The following is a 22691-nucleotide window of genomic DNA, read 5'->3' on the forward strand; positions in this document are numbered from 1 at the left end:
AAAACAATTTTGATTAATATTCGTTGAACACTTTAACAAACTTTAATCAACAATTGCATGCTTGTAGTAAATTTATCTAATTCACCTTTCTAGGTCAGTTCCCAAGTAGGGATGTTTCATTTTCGTCAACTTAAATACCCCAGCCTAGACAAAACTAGCCTTAAATAAAATGCCCCTTATAGATACGTTTGTTACAAATTTAATCTTTTATTAAAACCAATTTAATCCTATTAAACTGATTAAAAAGATTAAACTAATTTCTAATCTCATTAGAAATTATTTATCTTAGGTCTATGTGAATCATATTTTAAAACTATTTTAAAAAATAATTTTACTTAAGTTTGCATGCAATTCTGAATTATTGATTTAAATTTCTAATTTAATTTAATTATAAGTTATAAAAGAAATGAAACAAATTAAAACCAATCATTGCATCGAATGACATACTTAATAAAATTATAACATCCATAAGATTATCTAAAATAAAGTCATGTACCATGCAATTCCCATTTCATTACTAAACATACATAACACTTATATATTAAAGTAAAGAAATAATTAACGACATACATCCATACATACATTCAATTATATATTATAACACTTATCATATAAATGACACATGATTGTGTTATTAATGCATGCAAGCATATAGTATAGCATTTATATTATATGATGCATGTAAAGGGAAAACCAACTAAGGATCCCACAGCAGAATGCGAGGATCGGTCCCAGTTTTCATTTTTCACAAAATTTACAAGAATTACATAATTAAAAAATAAGGATTATACATTAAAATTTAACCTACAACATGCTTTTCTAATCAGATAGAAGGGAGAAGAAAGATCTTACCTTTGAAGAACGATTCTTCAAGAATTCCCTCAAACGGATCTCTTCTTCCAGAAAGGATACCACCAAACGGAGACTCCTGTATTCTTCTTATGGTTTGAGAATGGCAGGAGGTGTGGGCTCTGCCTTAGGGTTTTGGAAGATGGAAGGAGATGGAGAGGAAGAAGAGAGGGAATTTTCTTCTCTGTGAGTTTTTTTCTAGATAGAACTATTCTTTTAGTGTTGCATGAGGAAGATGAATGAGAGTCATTCATCTTCCCCACATCACGTAATGGATGAGAGATCGGAGGGAGTGAGTTATAACTCCCCCCCTTTAATTAAAATAAAATAAATTAATAATATATATATACATACATATACATACACATACACATACACACACTATATGTTATATCAAATATAANTATATATATATATATACACACACACACACTATATGTTATATCAAATATAACATATAGTCTATAATTTTATATTGCATCAAATACAACATAACCTATAGTTTTAATTTCTTTCAATAATACACGACATTTAATATAAATCACATTTATATTAAATTCAACTATATGAATCTCATTCATATAATTAATAGTTGAATCATACTCAAATATTTAATTCCTCTCAACTTATTTATGGTATTTAATATAAATCATATTTGTATTAGATTTAATTGTATGAATCTCATTCATATAATTAAAATTTGAATCATATTCAAATTCCTCACATATTACCTTATATTATAATGTATCAAATACGTTATATTAATTATATCACATATATAATTAATTTAATTAATTATATCATATATAACTAATTCCCTCAATTAATTTAAATACTTCAAATTAAACAAAAAATAATTCTCAATTAAATCCCTGTTGAACTATAGAGGGGATCTTATGGATTTATAGATTGAAGCTCCAACAGTACTTGGATAATTAATTAAACTCTTTAATTAAATTATCAAACATCCATTAACTGCTGGTCATTTCACTAAAGACCGACAATTGCACTCTTCGCACTACAGATAAATTTCCGTGTCCATTGGATATAAACAATCAACAGTGTGATGACCCTCACAAATTGCTCGTAAATACAGTGGGCCAAAATTATCGTTTTGTCCCTTGTAGTTACATTCAACTCCTTAAATACCACTGATTCCTTTAATGAACAATAAGTCATAGTCCAACTATAACCAAGTCCCTCTCAGGCTAGGAGAGGGTGTAACCACTATGTTCAAGCCTCAGAATCATCCCTTAAGGGAGTAATTTAACTACTTGCCCCATCATCGAGGAAGGAGTGAATTTCGTTTTGTGTAGTTGTGTTCTCAGCTCCCTAATTAGACGAATCTCCAAAATGATAGGCTTATTAAGTTGGCAATCTAGTCATTCTCACCCATACAAATCAAATGACCGCCTTCATGAGCAGGTTCACAACTCACTCGGGATTTAGGTCATGTCACCTATGGTCATCCCAGTGAAATGTAAGTCTCTATAATTAACGATGTTATATAACGAGACTAATCATTTCGTGGTCCGGTCTTATACAAACTCTTTGTGTAGGATACCCCCACTCATATGTCTCCACATAAGTGATCAAGATCAGATCATTTGTAGCACCTTGCAACATTTATATCACCAATAAAGCAGGTCGTATCCGTAGTGTTACCAGGATAAGGTACCCAGCCTTATCCATTTACTACAAACCATTTAGGCAATTATTCAAACAAGATCCACTTGTATGTCTCTACATACTTGTTTAAACTATAACGATCCTAAGGTAGCGAAATTCCTTGTCGGGTAAGTTCCTACCTGCACGAAAGGCGTAACAATTTGGGCACTGTCTCGGAGAGAGGCTCGGTGAAATAGACATGTCTGTGAAGATGCGGACTACTTGCACCTGGATAGAAAGACCCTATGAAGCTTCAACTGTTCCCTGGGATTGGTTTTGGGCTTTTCCTGCGCAGCTTAGGTGGAAGGCGAAGAAGGCCCCCTTCCAGAGGGGCCCAAGCCATCAGTGAGATACACTCTGGAAGAGCTAGAATTCTAACCTTGTGTCAGGACCTACGGGCCAAGGGACAGTCTCAGGTAGACAGTTTCTATGGGGCGTAGGCCTCCCAAAAGGTACGGAGGCGTGCAAAGGTTTCCTCGGGCTAGATGAAGATTGGCCCTCGAGTGCAAAGGCAGAAGGGCCTTGACTGCAAGACCCACCCGTCGAGCAGGGACGAAAGTCGGCCTTAGTGATCCGATGGTGCCGAGTGGAAGGACCGTCGCTCAACGGATAAAAGTTACCTCTAGGGATAACAGGCTGATCTTCCCCAAGAGCTCACATCGACGGGAAGGTTTGGCACTTCGATGTCGGCTCTTCGCCACCTGGGGCTGTAGTAATTCCAAAAAATTAAAAAAAAAAATTCATTCTTATCCCCATAACTTAAGTTGGATAACTCTTACTCAAAGGAAAACAACCCTTAAGCTTAAGCATTTCATTTATTGAGCGGTCTCTAACCCCTTTATTTTTGCCTGTCTCCTTTACCTTTAGAATCTATTTGATTCTTCATTCTGATCTAGTTTTAAGGTTATTGAGACAATTGAAAAAGATTTTTACTTGTTCCGGGATCCTTTATCCTTGCCTTGAATCATTGGGTTTAGACATTACTTCGGTGATCTTTAATCGTTTCAAAATGGCAGCAACATACCATTTTTTGTGATTTCTTTTTATCAAAGAATCACATAAAATAACCTAGGATCTTAGTTTATTTGATTAAGTTTATGCTTATAAAATAACACTTATTTTATTAACAACAATATGTTTATACAAAGCTTACAAACTACGAAATTATAAGAGATTTATGACACCAATCCCTACAACATGAACATGCTATAAAATTAAATCATGCAACTATAATTTATAATATAAACGATGTATGAATAATGCATAACCTATGGTGGGATTTTTACTATATAGCATACATTATGACATATATTAATATAAATAAATTAAACATCAGAATGCATAATTTAATAATAATTATTGGAGTGGACTCCTACACATTATGACATATACTAATATAAATCAATCATACATCAAATGCATAATTTAATAACAATATGGACCGAAATTGGACTCATACACAATTAATTAAATTAATATAATACTTATATTAATTTATTTAATAAAATATAACTAACTATTACAAATTAATAGTCAAACCAATTTGAAACAAGTGAACCGGACCTTGAACCACATGAACAGGACCGACCAGCACCCGAATCGACCATGAACCGCTCAAACCAAGCGAACTGGATGAACCACGAATTGCCCGCGAACCAGAAAGAAATTTTCCTCCCGGAGCATTGGAACATTGTGTCATAGCATTGCAACACTACGGAAATTTTTGTCCGCCCACCTATTTGCAGCGTTTCAACACTAAGGTACAACATTGCAACGCTATTGTACAATAACCATTGTAAAGTTGCAAATTCTGTCAAACCTCCATCGTTTTTTTCCTTGTTTTCTCCAAAATTTTATTGGAACAACCTCAAATGACTCAAAACTTTAAATATACAAACTTGATCGCATTAAATATGCCTAAAGCGATAAATCTAAATCCAATCCCGCAAACATCCAACAATTTTAAACCATTCATCACATGAACATATACAGAATGCTACCCACCAATTCTGTAAAATTAATTCTGGAACAATAAAAATTTGGGATCAAAACCTGGTTCTGATACTAATTGAAGGAACCAGTGAAGGTTCAGCGAAAAGGGACCGTCCCAGATTTCATGTTTTTCACGGAATTCCAATTTTGTAGAACAAGAAAAACATGCATTACACATATTTAAAATTACAACATGCTATTAAGAATAAATTAGGGTAGGAAACAAACTTACCCTTAAAGCCAAATAGTCTTCACAAATTTCCTCGATCCGGATCACGAACCCTTCATTCTGGATCTCGATCTCCAAAAATACGGCAACCCAAATGACCACCCCACTTGAGAACCATTTGTATTCTCTTGGGAATGAGAATAAGCAGGAGTGGTTGAGAGAAATACTAAAGAGTGAGTTATTTTCATAACTCCCTCAATTAATCTAATTATAAAAAAATTAAATTCAATACACACACACATAATAACTAACTTATTATGTGTATATATAACTATATGTTATATCAAATATAATACATAACCTATAGTTTTTATGTTGTATCAAATACAATATTACCTATAGTTTTTTTTTTTTAATTTCTCTCAATTATGACATTTAATATAAATCACATTTATACCAAATTTAATTATATGAATCAAATTCACATCATTAATATTTGAATCACATATAAATATTTAATTCCTCTCAAAATAAACTTTATATTATAATGTACCAAATATATTATAAAAATTATATCACATATAATTAATTTAATTAATTATATCATATATAATTAATTCTCTAAATTAATTTAAACAATGCAAATTAATCCAAAATTAATTTCCAATAATCCCTGTTGAGCTATAGAAAGGACATCACGAACCTATAGAATGAAGCTCCAATGATACTTTGATAGTTAATTAAAATCTTTAATTATATTAACCAACATCCATTAATTGTTGGTCACTCCACTAAAGACTGACAGCTACACTCTTTGCACTACAAATATATTTTTGTGTCTATTGGATATAACCAATCAAATAGTGCGATGACCCTTCACAAATTGCTCGTAAGTATAGCTGGGCAAAAATTACCGTTTTGTCCCTGTAGTTTTATCTAACTCCTTAAGTACCACCGATCCCTCTAATGAACAATAAGTCATAATCTAACTATGACCAAATCTCTCTCAAGCCAAGAGAGGGTGTGGTCACATTGTTCAAGCCTCAGAATCAGCCTTTAAGGGAGCAATTTATCTACTTACACCGATATTAGGGAAGGAGTGAATTCCGTCTTGTGTAGCTCTGTACCCAGCTCCCTAATTAGACGAATCCCCAAAATGGTAAGCATATTGAGTCGACGATCTAGCCAACCTCACCTATACAAATCAAAAGACCGCCTTCATGGATAGTTCACAACTCACTCAGTATTCAGGTCATGTCACCTATGATCATTCTGGTGAAATGTAAGTCTCTATTATTAACGATGTTATATAATGGTACTAATCATTTCGTGGCCCAGTCTTATACAAACTCTTTGTATAGGATACCTTTACTCACATGTCTCCACATGAATGACTAGGATCTGATTATTTGTAGCACTTTACAACACTTGTAACATCTACAAAACGGGCTGTATCCGTAGTATCACTAGGATAAGGTACCCAACCTTATCCATCTACTATAGACCGTTTAGGTTATCATTTAAACATGAACCCTTGTTTGTCTCTACATACCTGTTTAAATTACATAAAATAACATAGGATCTTAGTTTATTGGATTGAGTGTATGCTCATAAAATAACAATTATTTTATTAAAAACAATTTGTTTATACAATGTTTACAAACTAGAGAATGCAAGAGAGATTTAGGACATGATCCCAACAAAGAAAAGAGGAGAAACATTGTTGGCGAACTGTGAGTGATTAGTTTTACCAGCATTAAAGTATTTAAATACATATTGAAATTTGGTCGCAAATGAGTATTCAGCTTGTTTCTAAAATGCTAAGAGGTTTTATGCAAACTTTAAGAGTCTATTATGAACTTCACAATAAGTTTTCCTTAGCATTGAAGACATAATTTATGAGAATTATGGAGCTGTTTTAATAAGCATTCCCTGCATGAGCATTTCCTAAATGACTTTACTATTTAGATGTTTCAGTAGAATGCTTTTGATGAAATTTCTGAGTTATTGAAATGTTTTATAATGATGATGTTATTAAGGAAACCCAATACTGAAGGACTAGGAGAAGGTATATGGGTCATCTGATACCTAAGGTATGACAGTATCCAGGGTATATGACTAACCATATACACGTTGATATATTGACATTAGTTGTGTTGGGATTACTCTACACTAACTAAGGACTTTCGACGCTAAGTGATCGAGTAAAAGGGCTCTCCTCAACTAAAGATTGATGGATGAATGATATTTGCTTGAAATAAGAACATGGTTTTCAGGGTTTTATGATTTATATGTTTTATGACGTAATCATTTCTAAACCCTAAGCTTTTAAAAAATTATATGTCTTTTTAGAAGGAAAATTATGCTTTGAGTTATTTGTATGTTTGAGTTATGATTTTGGAAAGTAAATTGAAAAGTTTATTTAAAAAATGTCACTCACTAGGCTTCCCAGCTCATGTTTCCAAAAAAAAATTCCCCCAGGTAGCGAAAGAAAAGAGTTCCAGTATGCTACTAAGGTTAAGGTCTGCCACATTACAACCACATTTCTGAACTTAAGTTTGTGAATATGAGTTTCTGTAATTAAGAGTCTGGAGTTGTATAAACATTATATTAATTGTAATAAAATAAGTTAAGCCAAGAGTTGTTGTTATATTTTCCTTAGTTGTGTGTTTAGTAAGCAAAATAGGTAAAAGATGGGCAATAGGTATTATAAAAGTGTGGTATCTGTCGTCCTCATGTCTTCTTTTGGGTTCGAGAAGTAAGCTCAGGAGAGGGTGTGAAAACAATGATAGCAATGGAAGGCCAAATTATAACCCAAGTGATAATAGTTTTAGGTAGTTTTGTTGCTAGTTCCAAAATAGTAATTAGAATGATAATCACATACAAGGGAAGGCCAAGCGATAGACCAAGTGATAGAGCACTATCATTTTCTATCACAGATAAACACTGATAGTTGTCTATCTCTGCCTATTTGTGATAAACAAGGATAATTTTCTATCACTCTCTATCAGTGATAAACAGTGATAGATTATTATCAATTGTCTAGCAATAGATACGATTTTGTTCATGATTTTGTTGCCATCAACTAGTGCATGCCATGAAATGTAACACCCGTGAAACATGAATTCTATGTTTTAATGTTAGGATTGTTTGAATCTTTTGCCCCAAACAACGCTCGACTATCTGCACCCCTACCATGCAACAAGGCAAGCAAGGACGTAGAGTCATCGAGCGAGGCTGAGCATGCAACACCGTGCACGCTCGAACAACTGTCTCTTCATCGATGCGAGAGCCGAGATATCCGTTGCCGAGAGTTGTTTTGAGTAATACAACAAGAATGCTCCGCCCCTCACACGCCGAGGTTGGGGCAAGGGGCAGGCAAATTCATTTCAAGTTCCTTGGCGCAAAACTCACTTGTCAAATCAACTAGCCCAAAAAATGGATGGGGTCGAAGCACTCAACCTATACCCGGTCGTCGGGGCAAGAGCTAGGCTCCGATGAGTAGGAGGGCGCGATGGTCCACTAGACGTTGATATTGAACATGAAAATTTTGTTGTTTTTAGATACTTGTGATAGACATTGTTATTACTATATGTCAAGATAGACATTCATAGTGGTCTATTAATAGATAACCATTTTGTTATTGCTAGTTGTTGGTAGTATTTTTTTTTATTTATTTTTTGCTTTTAGATAGTTTATGATAATGCATTAGACATTGTTATTGAAAATTTTGTTGCGTTTAGGTAGTTATGATAGATATTGTAATCAATGTCTATCACAAACAGTCTATCAATGTCTATCAGTGAAAGAAACTTATATAAGTCTATCACTGACAGAAGCTGATAGAACTAAATCAGTTTCTATCATTGATAGAAACTAATAGCATTATATCATTGATACTATCAGTGATAGAAACTGATACAAGTTTATCATTAATAGAGGTTGATAGAAGTCTATCAATGTTTATCAACGATAGAAATTGACAGAAGTTCATCACTAATACTATCAGTGATAGAAACTGATACAAGTTTATCACTAATAGATATTGATAGAAGTCTATCAGTGTCTGTCTATGTTTTTTTCTATTTCTGTAAATAGTTTGACTTTTTTTCTATATGTAAAAATTTCTCTTAGAATATTGATAATCATCATCATAATGATAATTTATATTTAATAGTTAAGATAGCTTAAAATATTGATTTTAAAGATATTAGTTGAAATTTATTAAGTCTAATTAATATAATTATAACACATCTAGATGTGTATAAGAGACAGATATTTAATAGTTAATTAAAATTAATAATAATGAGTAATTGATATTAATTTACTAATTAATTAAACTATATTTTTACTGTTCATCTCACAGGCATAAAAATCTCACACTTTTGTAGAACATTAAATGAGTTTTGAAGTTCCTTGGATAATAATATCCTAGATTTTAAAAACTGAAATTATATGAAATAAATAAGTATATTAAATATTTGTCTTAAATCCAATTGAAAAACATGTGAAACAATAGGCAAGGTGTAAATTGTCTTTCAAAATTCCTTGAATAATTTGTAATTTACTTGGTGTGATTAGGGATGATTAAGTTTTTTTCCCTCTAACTTTGTCAACATGTTGGAGTAAAAATTTGAACATCTTACTTTTGATCAATGATATATTTAATTTGTTTTAGTTAATTAAGTTGTATTGGGTTGGTAGGAATGTTAAATTGGAGTATTTGATAAAATATTTAAATTTATTGTAACTATAATCTTAAAATTTTGAGTACATTCAATAATAATTTGATAAAAATTTATATGTTATCAAAGTAGAATGTCACGCTAGAAACCACGAAATATGTGGTTCGAATTTCTCTATCTTCAAATGTACTAAAAAATAGAATGTTATATTGTACTAAACGAAGGTCGTAGCAGAGCTTCGAGGCATAGCAATGCCAAAAATTGAATATTGTGCATTTCTTAATTAAAAAAAATAATTTTATTTATTTTAAGATTTTTGTGTAATGGTATAAGTAGGTCGATTTTTAAGTTAAATGTTGTAATTTCTTCAAAAATAAATAAATAAATGTTGTCCTTGAATTTTTGTTTAAATCTCTAGATATATCGTTAAAGCTAGGGGAGATTGGTAGTCTTATTGTTTAACAAATTTTAGTTTAAAAGAAGTGTAAGGGGGTGTTTGGCTCACTCACATGAGTTAAATTGGTAAAATATATCAACGCAACATTTGACCCACAAACTTTAAATGTTGGCGGAGTTGAGTTAATATATTTTACCAACTCACCCCAACTCTCCCTCTTTCCAATATTTTTAATGGCTCCATTCATCAGCCACTATCGGCGACTACCGTTATCACACTCTAGGAACCAACTCCGACAACCAATTTCACACGCCCAACTTCGAAAACCAACTTTGGGCTTTGACGACCACCTTCGTGCAACCAACTCCATGCTTCGACAATCACCTCTAACTACAAACTCTGATGAAAATCACCTTCGATGATCAACTTCAACGACTACTTCCGCATGACCAACTCCGATGACTATCTTTGGACTCTGACAACCACGTCCGACGACAAACTCCAACGACTAACTCCAATACCACTTTCGTGCGACTAACTTCAGGCTCCGACAATCACCCCTGGCTACAAACTTTGGCGAAAATCACATTCGATAATCAACTTCAACAGATACCTCTGACTATTGTAAGATTGATTGCTTCTTAACAATCCCACCACAGTCTACAAATAGGTATTGTTTGTGTATTACTTGGTAGGATTGACCAACTTAAATTATTTTAATGAACAATATTTGTTTAGATGCATAAAATTGGCTCATTGTTGGTAGTGACTATATATATATAGACCATATTATTGTGAACATATAAATAAACCCTAATGACAATCCTATTTTTGTGCACGCTCATCTCATACGCTCTACGACTGTTAAAGTATGTTGTAGGATTATTGACTATATAAATAATGGTATTTTGTCTACGTTAATTAATATGTAGAAAATTGTAAAATATATTTTTATTTAATTGAATTCACATATCAAATGAGTATCAAGAATTTGGAAAAGAATGTATGTAGTTGAATGGCGGAATAAAAAGTTAAATAAATAAATAAATAACAAAAATAAGAAAAACTATAAAATGGAAATTTGTTTTATAGAACATCTTCTGGCTAGAATTAATGAAAACTTGAAATTTATTCTCTAATGATCTTCAAATTTGGAGGGATTGAAAGTAGAATTGTTAAAAAAATGTGATGACATTCTATTGCCTGCTAAGATGATGAGGTATATACAATTCAAAACAATTTCATGATAGAGGAAAAATATATAGCAACAAAAAGGAAGAAGATGATGATGATAAAATTCGTGAAGAAGAATTAGAAATCAAAAGTTCTAATTTCTTTTTGTTTTCCATCTTATTTAACCATATTCCTCCAAGAAATATAATTAGTTAATTGTTGTTCATTACAAAAAAGAAAGAAAGAAGAAAAAGAAAAAACTTTAAAAAAATAAAATAAAAAAATTATCGTCCATATTATATTCAAATAAAAATGGGTAGAATTATCGAATAAAAAAATTTCAAAAAGTAATCATATAAGTTGATTATGAAGAGTTAAAAAAAAACTGTATTAAATATCCTTACCTACCAAACACAGATATATAAACTCTATGACTTATGAATTTCAGACATCATATCTCAACTTAGCGTCCCATGGTGTCATTTAAAGATTTATCTAAATTATAGGAATTAAATTAAAAATTTTAAAATCATAAGAATCACACTGAATCTAAATCAAAACCATGCTACCTTTTTCAATAGATGTGCATAGGGTAAAAGATAAATTTTTTATATGTTTTGGACTAGAGTTGAAGCCTTTTGAACTTCGAGGACTAATTCGCAAAATAGTTACTATGAAAGATACTTTACATTTGTTGTCTTGTTGCCTAATTGTCTAAGCACATTTCAACAAATAATCCATATGTTTCAAACTTTTCAATATATTTTGGAAAAAATCAAAATAGAAACCTCAAATAAACCCCTGAATAAAAATTTATCATTTAAATGTCTTTTCTTTCTTTTAACTTATATTTCAGTTAAAAAAAAATACCATTGTTAAAATATTTAGAAGGTTGTTTGTATTATAAATATTATAAAAATAGATGTCTAATGTTTAATGTCCCAAAAGTTATATGTCAATCTTTATGTTGTCTTGTAGTTATTCATGTTTGGTGTCCATGTAAGATCACATCCTACCTACATTTAGTGGATCTTGAAAAAACACATACATCGATGAGTTAATCCACTTCAAAATTCCACTCAAATTTTCATATTATCCAATTTTTATAATTTTAGTTTACTATTATATTATATTTTCCCCATATCCTTATTTTCATTGTGCTCCTCAATTTCACAATACGTTATCAGCACGAGTTCCCGTCGCTTTTCTCGCTGAAGGTATGTTGATTTTTTTCTCTTTATTATAATTAATAAATTAAAATTTGTATATTTAGTACATATTAATTTTCTAATATAAATACAATGTTTTGTGATAGTGTTAACATGAAAAATCTTATGAAATTAGAATTCGCAATTATTGATATTAATGACAATAATTATTTGTCATGGGTGTTCAATGCCAAAATCCACCTGGATGCTATGTACTTGGGAGAAACAATTAAAGAAGGAAGTATGACATCTAGTCAGGACAAAGTAAAAACTATAATTTTAATGGAGTATCTTACAATAAAAGGTCCCCGTATCTTGTGAAAAAATTTGAAAGAAAGGTATGATCATAAAAAAAATAGTTATTCTTCTTAAAACTCGTTATGAATAGATGCATTTAAGGCTACAATATTTTAAATCAGTAAGTTATTACAATTCCACATTATTTAAGATCAGTTCAAAATTATTGTTATGCGGAGAGAAAATTATTGATATCGATATGTTAAAGAAGATATTTTCTACATTTCATGTCTCGAATATGTTCTTATAACAAGAAATAATTATAATTTTCGTGGTGGTCGTTTTAATAATTCAAATTTCAAAAGAACCACACAAAATGATGATCATAAAGGAAAAGCTCCACAAGATAAGAGTTCAAAGATTGTTGAAAATAAATGCTTCTGATGCGGAATGATTAGACATTGGTCACATACCTGTTGTACGTCAAAACACTTAGGTGATCTCCATTAAGGATTCCCGAAGGAAAAAGGAAAAAATGTGAAAGAAAATTTTGAATACCAGGATGACATATTTGACCCATCCCATATAACAAATTTGGATGTGGCAGACTTGTTTGAATCTCCTAAAGAGAAGATTGACGCAGATAATGAAACATCAAGTGTTTCTTTTGACTTTAAGAATATCTAGACTTAATGTTGTTGTTTTCTTTTATCTATCTTCATTTTTGTCTTGTAAGTGTTAACTTTTATATATTTCAAGTGTTTTTTTTCTTATTATGGTTCTTTTCTTTTAATGAAGAAACATAGATCATTTTCATATGTTGGGTGATTAAAAAATGAGCAAAGAAGATCTATGTTTAGCAGACAGAGCAACTACATACAAAATACTTACAAATAAAAAATACTTTTCCAAATTGACAATGCTGAAAACAAAAGTAAATACAATATTAAGTTCTGCAAACTTGATTGAAAGTTGGAAAAACAAATATTATTTTGCCTAGAGGGAAAAATTTTACAATTAATAATGCATTGTTCTCTAGTCAATCAAAGAGAAATCTTCTAAGTTTGAAAGATATATGTTGCAATGGTTATCATATTGAGATTGATAGTAAGAATAATTTGGAATATCTATATATTATTTCTACTGTCTCAAATGAAAAATGTATATTGGAAAAGTTGTATGCTTTATCTTTTGGATTGTATTATACTAAAATATGGATAATTGAAACATATGCAACAATGAACCTGAAGTTCATGAATCTAGATATATTTGCTATTTGGCATGATAGATCAGGTCATCTAAGGTCTATAATGATGAGAAGAATTATTGAGAATTTAAATGGACATCCATTGAAAAGCCATAAAATTCTTCAATCTAATGAATTATTATATGATGCTTGCTTTCAAGGCAAATTAATAATTAGACTATCATCAGCTAAGTGGAAATTGAATCACCTGCATTTTTAAAGCGAATTCATGGTGATATATATGGATCTATTAACCCATCAAGTGGACCATTTAGATATTTTATGATATTAATAGATGCATCCAGTAGATGGTCATATGTGTGCTTATTATCAAGTTGAAATCTTGCTCAAATAATTAAGTTAAGAGCACAATTTCTTGATTATATAATTAAGACCATCCGTCTTGATAATACTGGTAAATTTACATCCCAAGTTTTTGATAATTATTACATGTTAATTGGGATAAGTGTTGAACATCCTATAGCTCATGTTCATACAAAAAACGATTTAGCATAATCATTTATAAAACTTTTGCAATTAATTGCAAAACCATTACTTATGAGAGCTAAGCTTTCTACATTTGTATGAGGACATGCTATTTTGCATGCGGCATCACTTGTACACATTAGACCAGTAGCTTATCACAAGTTCTCACCATTATAATTAGCCTATGGCCATGAGCTAAATATTTCTCATCTGAGAATTTTTGGATGTACAATATATGTTCCAATTGTCCTACCACAACGCACTAAGATGGTCTTCAAAGGAGGTTAAGAATATATGTTGGGTATGATTCCCCATTGATTATTAAATACCTTGAACCTTTGACGGTGATGTATTTACTGCTAGATTTGTTGATTGTCTCATTTTCCAATATTATGGGGGAGGAATTAAGAAGTTGAAAAATAAATTACATGGAATACATCGTTATTGTCTCATTTTGATCCTCGTACAGATCAATGTGAACTTGAAATACAAAAAATAATTCATTTGTAAAATATAGCAAATCAATTACTAGATACATTTTTAGATGCAAAGAAAGTAACTAAGTCACATATACCAGCTGCAATTGTCCCATAAAAAATTGATATCCCAACACAACAAGTTATCACTCATGAATCTGGAACACGCCAAAAGCGTGGTAGACCATGGGTTCCAAAGATAAAAATCCTTAAAAATGAAAAATAAATAATAGTAAAGAAAACTTAGTTGAGGATGTAAAAACCCATGAAGAAATCATTGGCATGACTAGTGAAAAAGGTAAAATCTTCATGACAAGTAAAGGATGGAATCGAACTAATGTAGTTATTGACAACATCTTTGCGTATAATGTTTCTCTTGATATTTTATCTGAAAATGAGTATCATGAACCAAAGTTTGTTGAAAATTTTCGATATAGAAAAGATTGGCTTCTGTGGAAAGAAGATTGAGCAAAGTTAGACTCATTTTCAAAACGTTGGGTTTTTGGACCAGTAGTTCAAACACTAAAAGGTGTCAAATCTGTGGGATATAAATGAGTATTTGTAAGAAAAAGAAATAAAAATAATGAGGTCACAAGATATAAAGCAAGACTAATTGCATAAGGTTTTTCACAAAGATTTGATATTGATTATAAGGAGACATATTCTCTGGTGGATGCAATTACACTAAGATATTTAATTGGTCAGACTATGTATGAAAGTTTGAATATGCATCTTATGCATGTAGTCATGGATCTCTTGATAGTGATATTTATATGAGAATCCCAAGAGGATTTAAGGTTTCTAAACATATAGATCAAATTCCTGGGAATTGTGTTCAATAAAGCTACAGAGATCACTATATGGATTGAAACAATTAGGACGAATATGGTACAATTACCTCAGTGAATATTTGTTGAAAGAATGATATCAAAATAATTTAATATATCCGTGTGTTTATATATATATATATAAAGTTCACAATAAGGATTTTCCATTATAACTGTATGTGTTGATGACTTAAATATAACTAGAACTTCTAAAGAACTTATCTTAAGAAAGAATTTGAGATGAAAGATCTCGAAAATATAAAATCTTGTCTGGATTTGCAAATTGAGCATTTAGCAAATGAGATATTTATTCATTAGTTAACTTATATAGGAAAATTTTTGAAAATTTTTTATATGGACAAAGCACATCCATGGAACATTCCAATGGAAGTTTGTTCAGTAGATGTGAAGAAAGATATATTTCGACCTCGAGATAATAACAAAGACTTCTTGGTCCTAAAGTACTATATCTTAGTGCAATTGGTGCACTTATGTATCTTGCTAATAATACAAGACCAAATATTGCATTTTCAGTAAATTTATTAGCTAGATATAGTTCTTCTCCAACAAAAAGACATTGGAATGAAATTAAGCATATACTTCGTTATCTCCAAGGAACGATCGATATGAGTTTGTTTTATTCAAATAAATCAAAAATTTGATCAAGTTGGTTATGCAAATTCTAGATATTTATCTGAAACACACAAAACTAGATCTCAAACAGGTTATGTATTTACATATGGAGAAATTTCTATATCATGGCGATCAGTGAAACAGACCATAACGGTCACTTCCTCAAAACATACTAAAATTCTTGCAATTCATGAGATCAGTCGAGAATGTGTATAGTTAAGATCAATGACTCAACATATTCATGGAACTTGTGGCTTGTCTTCTAGTAAAAATCTTCCAACGATTTATACGAAGACAACACAACATGTATAGCCCAAATCAAAGGAGGCTATATTAAAGGAGATAGAACAAAACATATTTTACCATAACTTTTCTACACTCATGATCTCAAAGAAAATTGTGACATCACTATACAACAAATTTGTTCGAAGGATAACCTGACCGAATTATTTACAAATGGATTACCTACCACTACAACCTTTGAAAAATTGATGCACAAAATTGGAGTGCGGCGATTCAGAGATTTGAACTCAACTGATGTTTCCATGAAAGGAAGAAAATAATATTGTATTCTTTTAGGATTATTAAATTATATGAAATATGTACTCTTTTTCCTTCACTAGAATTTTTTCTATTGGATTTTTTCTTAGTAAGGTTTTAACGAAGCATATTTCATATATATATGGGCATCTAAGGGAGAGTATTATAGATATTATAAAAATAGAAGCCCTTAGTGTCCTAAAAACCATGCGTCAATCTTCATGTTGTCCATATGCCTTGTAGTATTCATGCTTAATGTCCATGTAAGACCACATTATACTTACCACTTTACCTAAAAATAGTGGTATTTGGTGGATCTTGAAAAAACACACACATTGGTGAGTTAGTCCACTTCAAATCTCCACTCAAATTTTCATATTATCTAATTTTTATAATTTTAGTTTATTATTATATTATATTATATTTTCTTCATATCCGTGTTCCCATTGTGCTCTTCAATTTCACAACCGTGTGGATAATTGTCTTCAATCTTACGAGGTTTTATTAGGAACAAAACAATAACAGAAGGACAATTTGGGGTACAACATGCATTGTTCCTAATTCTAAAGTCAAACTTAAATGTCAAAGTGAGCTTAACTCAACAATAACTGATATGACATTCTATTCTAGAGGTGGGAGGTTCGATCTCCTATCTCCACAATTGTTGTACTAAAAAAAGAGTAAAAACTAAATGAAATGTTTACCCCGGAGAGAGATCATGATCGTATTAAAAAGTGCATTTCAAGTCTAGAAAATGTAGCTAAAAAATTAAATGAAATGTTTACCATTGAGAAACTTGTAGATATTGTATCGAATGACTTCACTCATCTACTAATCTCTTTTTGGGAAAATAAACCACAACTATTTAACTTGATTATTGTTCACTTTGATGAACCAACCATTTAAAAAATCTCTAAACTAGTAAGAGTAGTTTTCTCATTAATATTAACATCATTTAAAAAGTTATGTTGGATAAGAACATTCTCAACATAGAGAAATGTTTGTTAAAAGATTTCAGTTTATGAAGACTCTACAAACAATAATGAAGTTGTTACTTCCAAAAGACAGTTCATGAAGAAATAAAAATTCCAGAATCTCCGACTTGAAAAAAAGAACATATTTGATAATGATAATAGGTTATTTAGGACTTCATAGGTGCAAAGTGACAAATTACAATTTACAAGTTCTAAGCAAAATTAGAATTAAACTATGAGTTTGGAAAATTACCATTAATAGCCAGGGTGACCAAAAGATTATTTGGAAGAGACATGAATTTATGACAATTTGAGAGGTAAGTTCACGCTAGGATAGAAGACGAAAATGTTGGCACAACCCGATGACAAAAATACTTTGCCAAAGCGAATTATACCTACCTAACTAACTAATATGTATTATACACCACGAGGCCAGTATTTCAAATCTTCGATAAAATCAAAAGTACTTAAAGTTTTTAAATTCCTTGGGTTCGTACATAGATTCTCTTCTATCTCACCTACCAAGTGCATATTTGAGAGTCATTTTGAAGTCATTAAAATCACTTTTGCCATATTCAAAATCACTACGAAATACACATTTAATCAGTCATAATTAATTTAATATTTAATTTTATGTATTTTAAATGCAATTTTCACATTATTAAAATTGATTTTAAATCATTAAAAGTATGTTTCATAGTAATTTTAAAAAGGATAAAAGTGAGATTTTAATCACTCCCAAATATCAGGTTCAAAATAAGGATTCGCTGCTTCTCATCAGCAAAAAGAAAATGTAAAGACAAGTCAATATATTCAAAATTTTTGGGCGATACTAACAATTGCTGTCATTGGCTCGAGAAATCAAAATAAGAGGATCGAACCATTTATCCTGACTGTCCAATAATCAAAGAAACAGCTAAGGGGAAATTATCTAAGTGCTGATCCCAAATTGTATCCTCCTTCTCCATTTTACATCAGAACAAACAAAGCCTCCAGCCTCAATCCTTAATCTAACATTTTATAACTCAATCCTTAATCTAACATTTTATAACTCAATCCTCTAGCCACTTATACAATGACCATGAAAATTTGTTGATTGAAACAAATCTATGTGAGGCTTCTTATATGGTCAGTCAATCTACTAGCATCAACTGATGATCATCTTCTTGAAAAATTCAGCTTGATCAGGAAAATACTCCAACAATTCATCCTTTGTAACCCATACAAAATCTTCACATTTCCCAATATTAAATTTATTGGTTGCAATCACTTGAGACTTGAAAAAGAATCGCTGGCAAACAGGAGAGATTTCGTTTAAGTAAAAGAGTAAATGACCTCATTGTACTGAATACACTCTACATAAAAGCATCAACTTTGAAGGTTAAAATATCATTCATTTTGGCCGTGTACATTGGTTTTTATTCTATTTTAGTTTCTGTCCTTTCAAATATCTAAATTTAGTTCATGTACTCCCAATAAATTTTTAAAATAACTTTAAATGGCTAAATTTAAGATTTATTGAAAGTACATGAATTAAAGTAGAACAAAATTCAAATATAGGGACCAAAATGATATTTAACCAATTCCAATTGCCAATGCTCGAAGGCTTTGAAGCTATTATATGATATAGAAATCTTAGTAGAAGACATATACCTTCAAAGGCGGAACTTGTGCAGTTTCTGTAGAAGGTACAACCATATGACCCATTGGAGCATTTCCGACAAAATATGTATGAGAAAGATCTCCAAGGATGGACTTTAGGGCAGACTCTGCACACTGTAGAACTTGAAAGTCAGACGGGTAAAATTGCAAAATAGAAAACTGAAGAGTACTGGTAGGGAACTCTTACTTTACGTAATGTCTCCTCGGTCTCGTAAACTTTTTCTGGAAAGTGCCAGACAGGTTTCTCGTCAGGTGCCCCAATAGAGGTACCATAGAGAAGAAGATAAAGTCTTCTATCAAGCGCTCTCTGCAGTGACCTAAAGGGAGAGGGGGCAGTTCAGGAATAACCAGAATGTAAATCTCACTTTTGAGCTTAGTATCTAGCAAATTAAGAACTTGGATCAGATAGCAGTGAGAAAAAGGGAGACTGTAGTTTAGAGACACCATCTAAAAACTACAGTTGTAGGGCATGAAAGACATCGACAGCCTGACAGTAACAAAGTAATATAATTTCAACATTTATTAGATATATAATGATATCTGGAAATTTTCTCATGAATCAATTATGAAAGGGATTTCCCCAGGGCTAAAACAAGTTTCACTAGTCGTCATGAAAAATAAGTAGAACTGTGGATTTAATGATGTAAAAGTACTAAAGTAAATGAGTTGAAAGCACCTAGCAGTAGCAGCATGCTCTTGATATGCACTTGCGCTATTAGGATATAGAAGTTTTTTTTTTTTTAATAAGAAATGAGAAAATAGGTTCATGCACATAGAAAAGAACTGCAAAAAATTGCAGGGAAGAAACATCACAACAATGAAGATTATTTAGCATGAACAAGAACAAAAACTCACAGATTGCATTTCTATTTCCCTCAATACTGATGCCGCATGGATAAAGAAACCTTCAAATTTCAATCTATTAATTCTAAATTATACTTGAGAGAGAGGGGGAAAAAAAAGAAAAAGAAAGAAGAGATCGCATACTTCCTATCATTTGTTTTGTCAGCTTCAGTAATCCGTGGAGCTGGAACATAATCAATTTGGTAGTCACCTTTTCCCCTGTTATCAGCAGCTCGAGTCATATAATTACCAAAAGAAATAAAAATCATATATTCTCATTTGTCCAGTGTTTGCTCATCTCCATCAATTAGCTGATTAAAAACTGATGGCACTAAGAGTTAAGATTGCCTTGTCAAAATATGAATTATGTGATGGCCTATGGGCATATGACATTGCGCTAGTGAGAGTAATAGATCAGTAATTCAAGTAACCGCAGTCATCCATTTAACAATAAACATGCACTAAGATAAGGAAAAAGGCTACAAAGTTGATCATCCTTGACCCAGATAATCTGTGCAAATGATTCGAAGAAATAGTAAATTGATCACCTAAAAGCTACATTATACTAAGCTTGCTACTAAAGGAAGCCCTAAGATTTAACAGCAAAAAGCTTCATCTTAGAAGGCTCCAAGGAAATCATAAGGTTTAACTTTACCAATAACTGATAAGTTTCTTTAATTGCTTTAGGTACCAAAAGTTATTAGTTCCAAAAGAACTTGAGGGTTATTACTTCAGTTTACAAATCAGTTAGAAATCTGCAATTGTGGTGATCAGAAACCAAAACCAACTTTCCTCAATCAGTATGGTAACGCCATCCTTTTGATAATTATATTACATTAGTACTTAAGTTATCTAACACAGATTTTCTTTACTTTCACAATTTTTTCATGCTCAAAGTTTGGACTCAACTGGTACCCTCCTATTGTCTTGCGCCTTTAAGAATAATGTAAGCTAAAATAAGAAAACTAATATCACATAATGTGGATAATGAAGTTTGACGAAATGAAAAAGTAGACTAAAAGAGCACTCTCCAGAACTTGATGTTTTAAAATAGCACAAGAATTAGAAAACTTAAAAAAGAAAGTTAAGTTAGAACAATTCGTAAACCAAAACCTTACCATTGAAACAGCCACACAAAATGATAGAACATATACCTGGCATTAGCTTTATCTAAAAATTCTTCAGGATATCTGCGCCGATATTGCTGTTGCCACCTAAACCTGAGAACAAATCGAGCAGAAATATCAGAGAGTATACCATAACAATGTTACTTGATTTAAGTGCGAGCTTATAATAGCTATAATACATTAATCACGTCGTTCAAATTCCAATTCCTGATAACTTCCTATCCTAATGGAAATCAAGTCAAGATACAGCAACTATTTCCGTCAAAATAAGAAATAAAAGCAAAAAATACCTACTTGAACTCCTGAAATGCATAGACGACGGGGTCAATCTTCGGAATCACGACTGGCAGCCTCTCGAACAGTACAGACGCTACAATTTTCTCAGAATTTGTCGAAAATCGTCGCCTCTTCACGAGCTGACCGGCAAAACCGAAAGATCTCTGCATTCTGAAGTTCAGAGAATCACACACGACCGATTAGAGAAAAAAGAAACAGCGATTCATAAACCATACAATAAAGTTTGAGGGAAATGATACTAGAACTTGCATTGAAGTTCTCAGAACAGGTATAATTAATATTGAACACGCATTCATAAGCTACCATTGAAATGCTTTTCACATGGAAACTGAAGAAAGCGCGAAGAGTTCACCTGAGAATGAGAGGGTGACCGTCGACGGCGAGGGTTGCGCTTTGGTAAACCTCCTCCTGATGTTCTGGTTTTCTTAACTGGGCCGCCGGAGGTTGCGTACACTATGGGCTTTGGGCCGATCTTAACCATTGGGCTTCTTTTGGCAATGGGAGTGTCATTTGGTAAATTACATTTTTCACCCTAAATTTTGAAACTCATTTTTTTTGATAAATTACATTTTCATCTTTCATAACCAATCATGGAAGTTCTTAACTAGATTTCAAACATAAAAAATAATTTTATAAAAACTATATATATTTTTTGTTTTCAAGGCCTAGAATTTTGAAAATACTCATAAGCCATAGATAATAAAACAAATAATCATAGTTCAACTAGTATGAACTCATACTATCAACTTCAATGTATGAGGTTCAATCCTCTCATCCTACAAATTGTTGAAATAAAAAAATAAAATAAATAGGTGAAAGTATCGTTAAACTCATTTTTCTAAAATCAAATGATCAACTGACATAATAATTATATTAATGACATTGAAGTCAAATATTTTCAGTCCTTCCATCCTACAAATTGTCATACAAAAAAGAAAGAGGAAGAGGCCCTTTGACTCCTTAATACTTGTATAACAAAAATGATTTAGTAGTTAAAACTGTTGTTTGTTGTTGGATAACATCTATTTGGTTCCTGAAATTAATTTCAGTTTCTTGTCTAGTTGAACATTCTTTTAATGTTTCATTTCTTGGCAATAAAGCGTTTATTTCAAGAAATGAATTTGAGATATGTTCAGCTAGTTTATAAAGTAACTTGTATGAAGGTCATTAGCATATACATCACTTATTAATACTGAAATGTT

At 31.5% G+C, this 22691-nt stretch overlaps 1 protein-coding gene across 3 annotated transcripts; it reads right to left on the minus strand.

Annotated features, from left to right (window-relative positions):
- Positions 1–18370: 18370 nt before the first annotated feature.
- On the minus strand, positions 18371–21961 carry LOC120085188 (54S ribosomal protein L17, mitochondrial). 3 transcript variants are annotated; one of them, XM_039041075.1, is made up of 7 exons: positions 21842–21961; positions 21487–21639; positions 21220–21285; positions 20210–20284; positions 19410–19539; positions 19214–19336; positions 18371–18851 (listed from the first exon to the last, which is right to left on the minus strand). In XM_039041075.1, the coding sequence occupies exons 2-7, from the start codon at positions 21636–21638 to the stop codon at positions 18708–18710; spliced, it is 690 nt and encodes a 229-aa protein (XP_038897003.1). In that variant the 5' UTR covers position 21639; positions 21842–21961; the 3' UTR covers positions 18371–18707. The 3 variants fall into 3 exon arrangements, with proteins under 3 accessions (XP_038897003.1, XP_038897002.1, XP_038897004.1); XM_039041074.1 differs by having other exon boundaries at positions 21739–21865; XM_039041076.1 differs by having other exon boundaries at positions 21793–21854.
- Positions 21962–22691: the final 730 nt, after the last annotated feature.

This window comes from Benincasa hispida, chromosome 9, assembly GCF_009727055.1.
Source record: "Benincasa hispida cultivar B227 chromosome 9, ASM972705v1, whole genome shotgun sequence".
Classification (NCBI taxonomy): domain Eukaryota; kingdom Viridiplantae; phylum Streptophyta; class Magnoliopsida; order Cucurbitales; family Cucurbitaceae; genus Benincasa; species Benincasa hispida.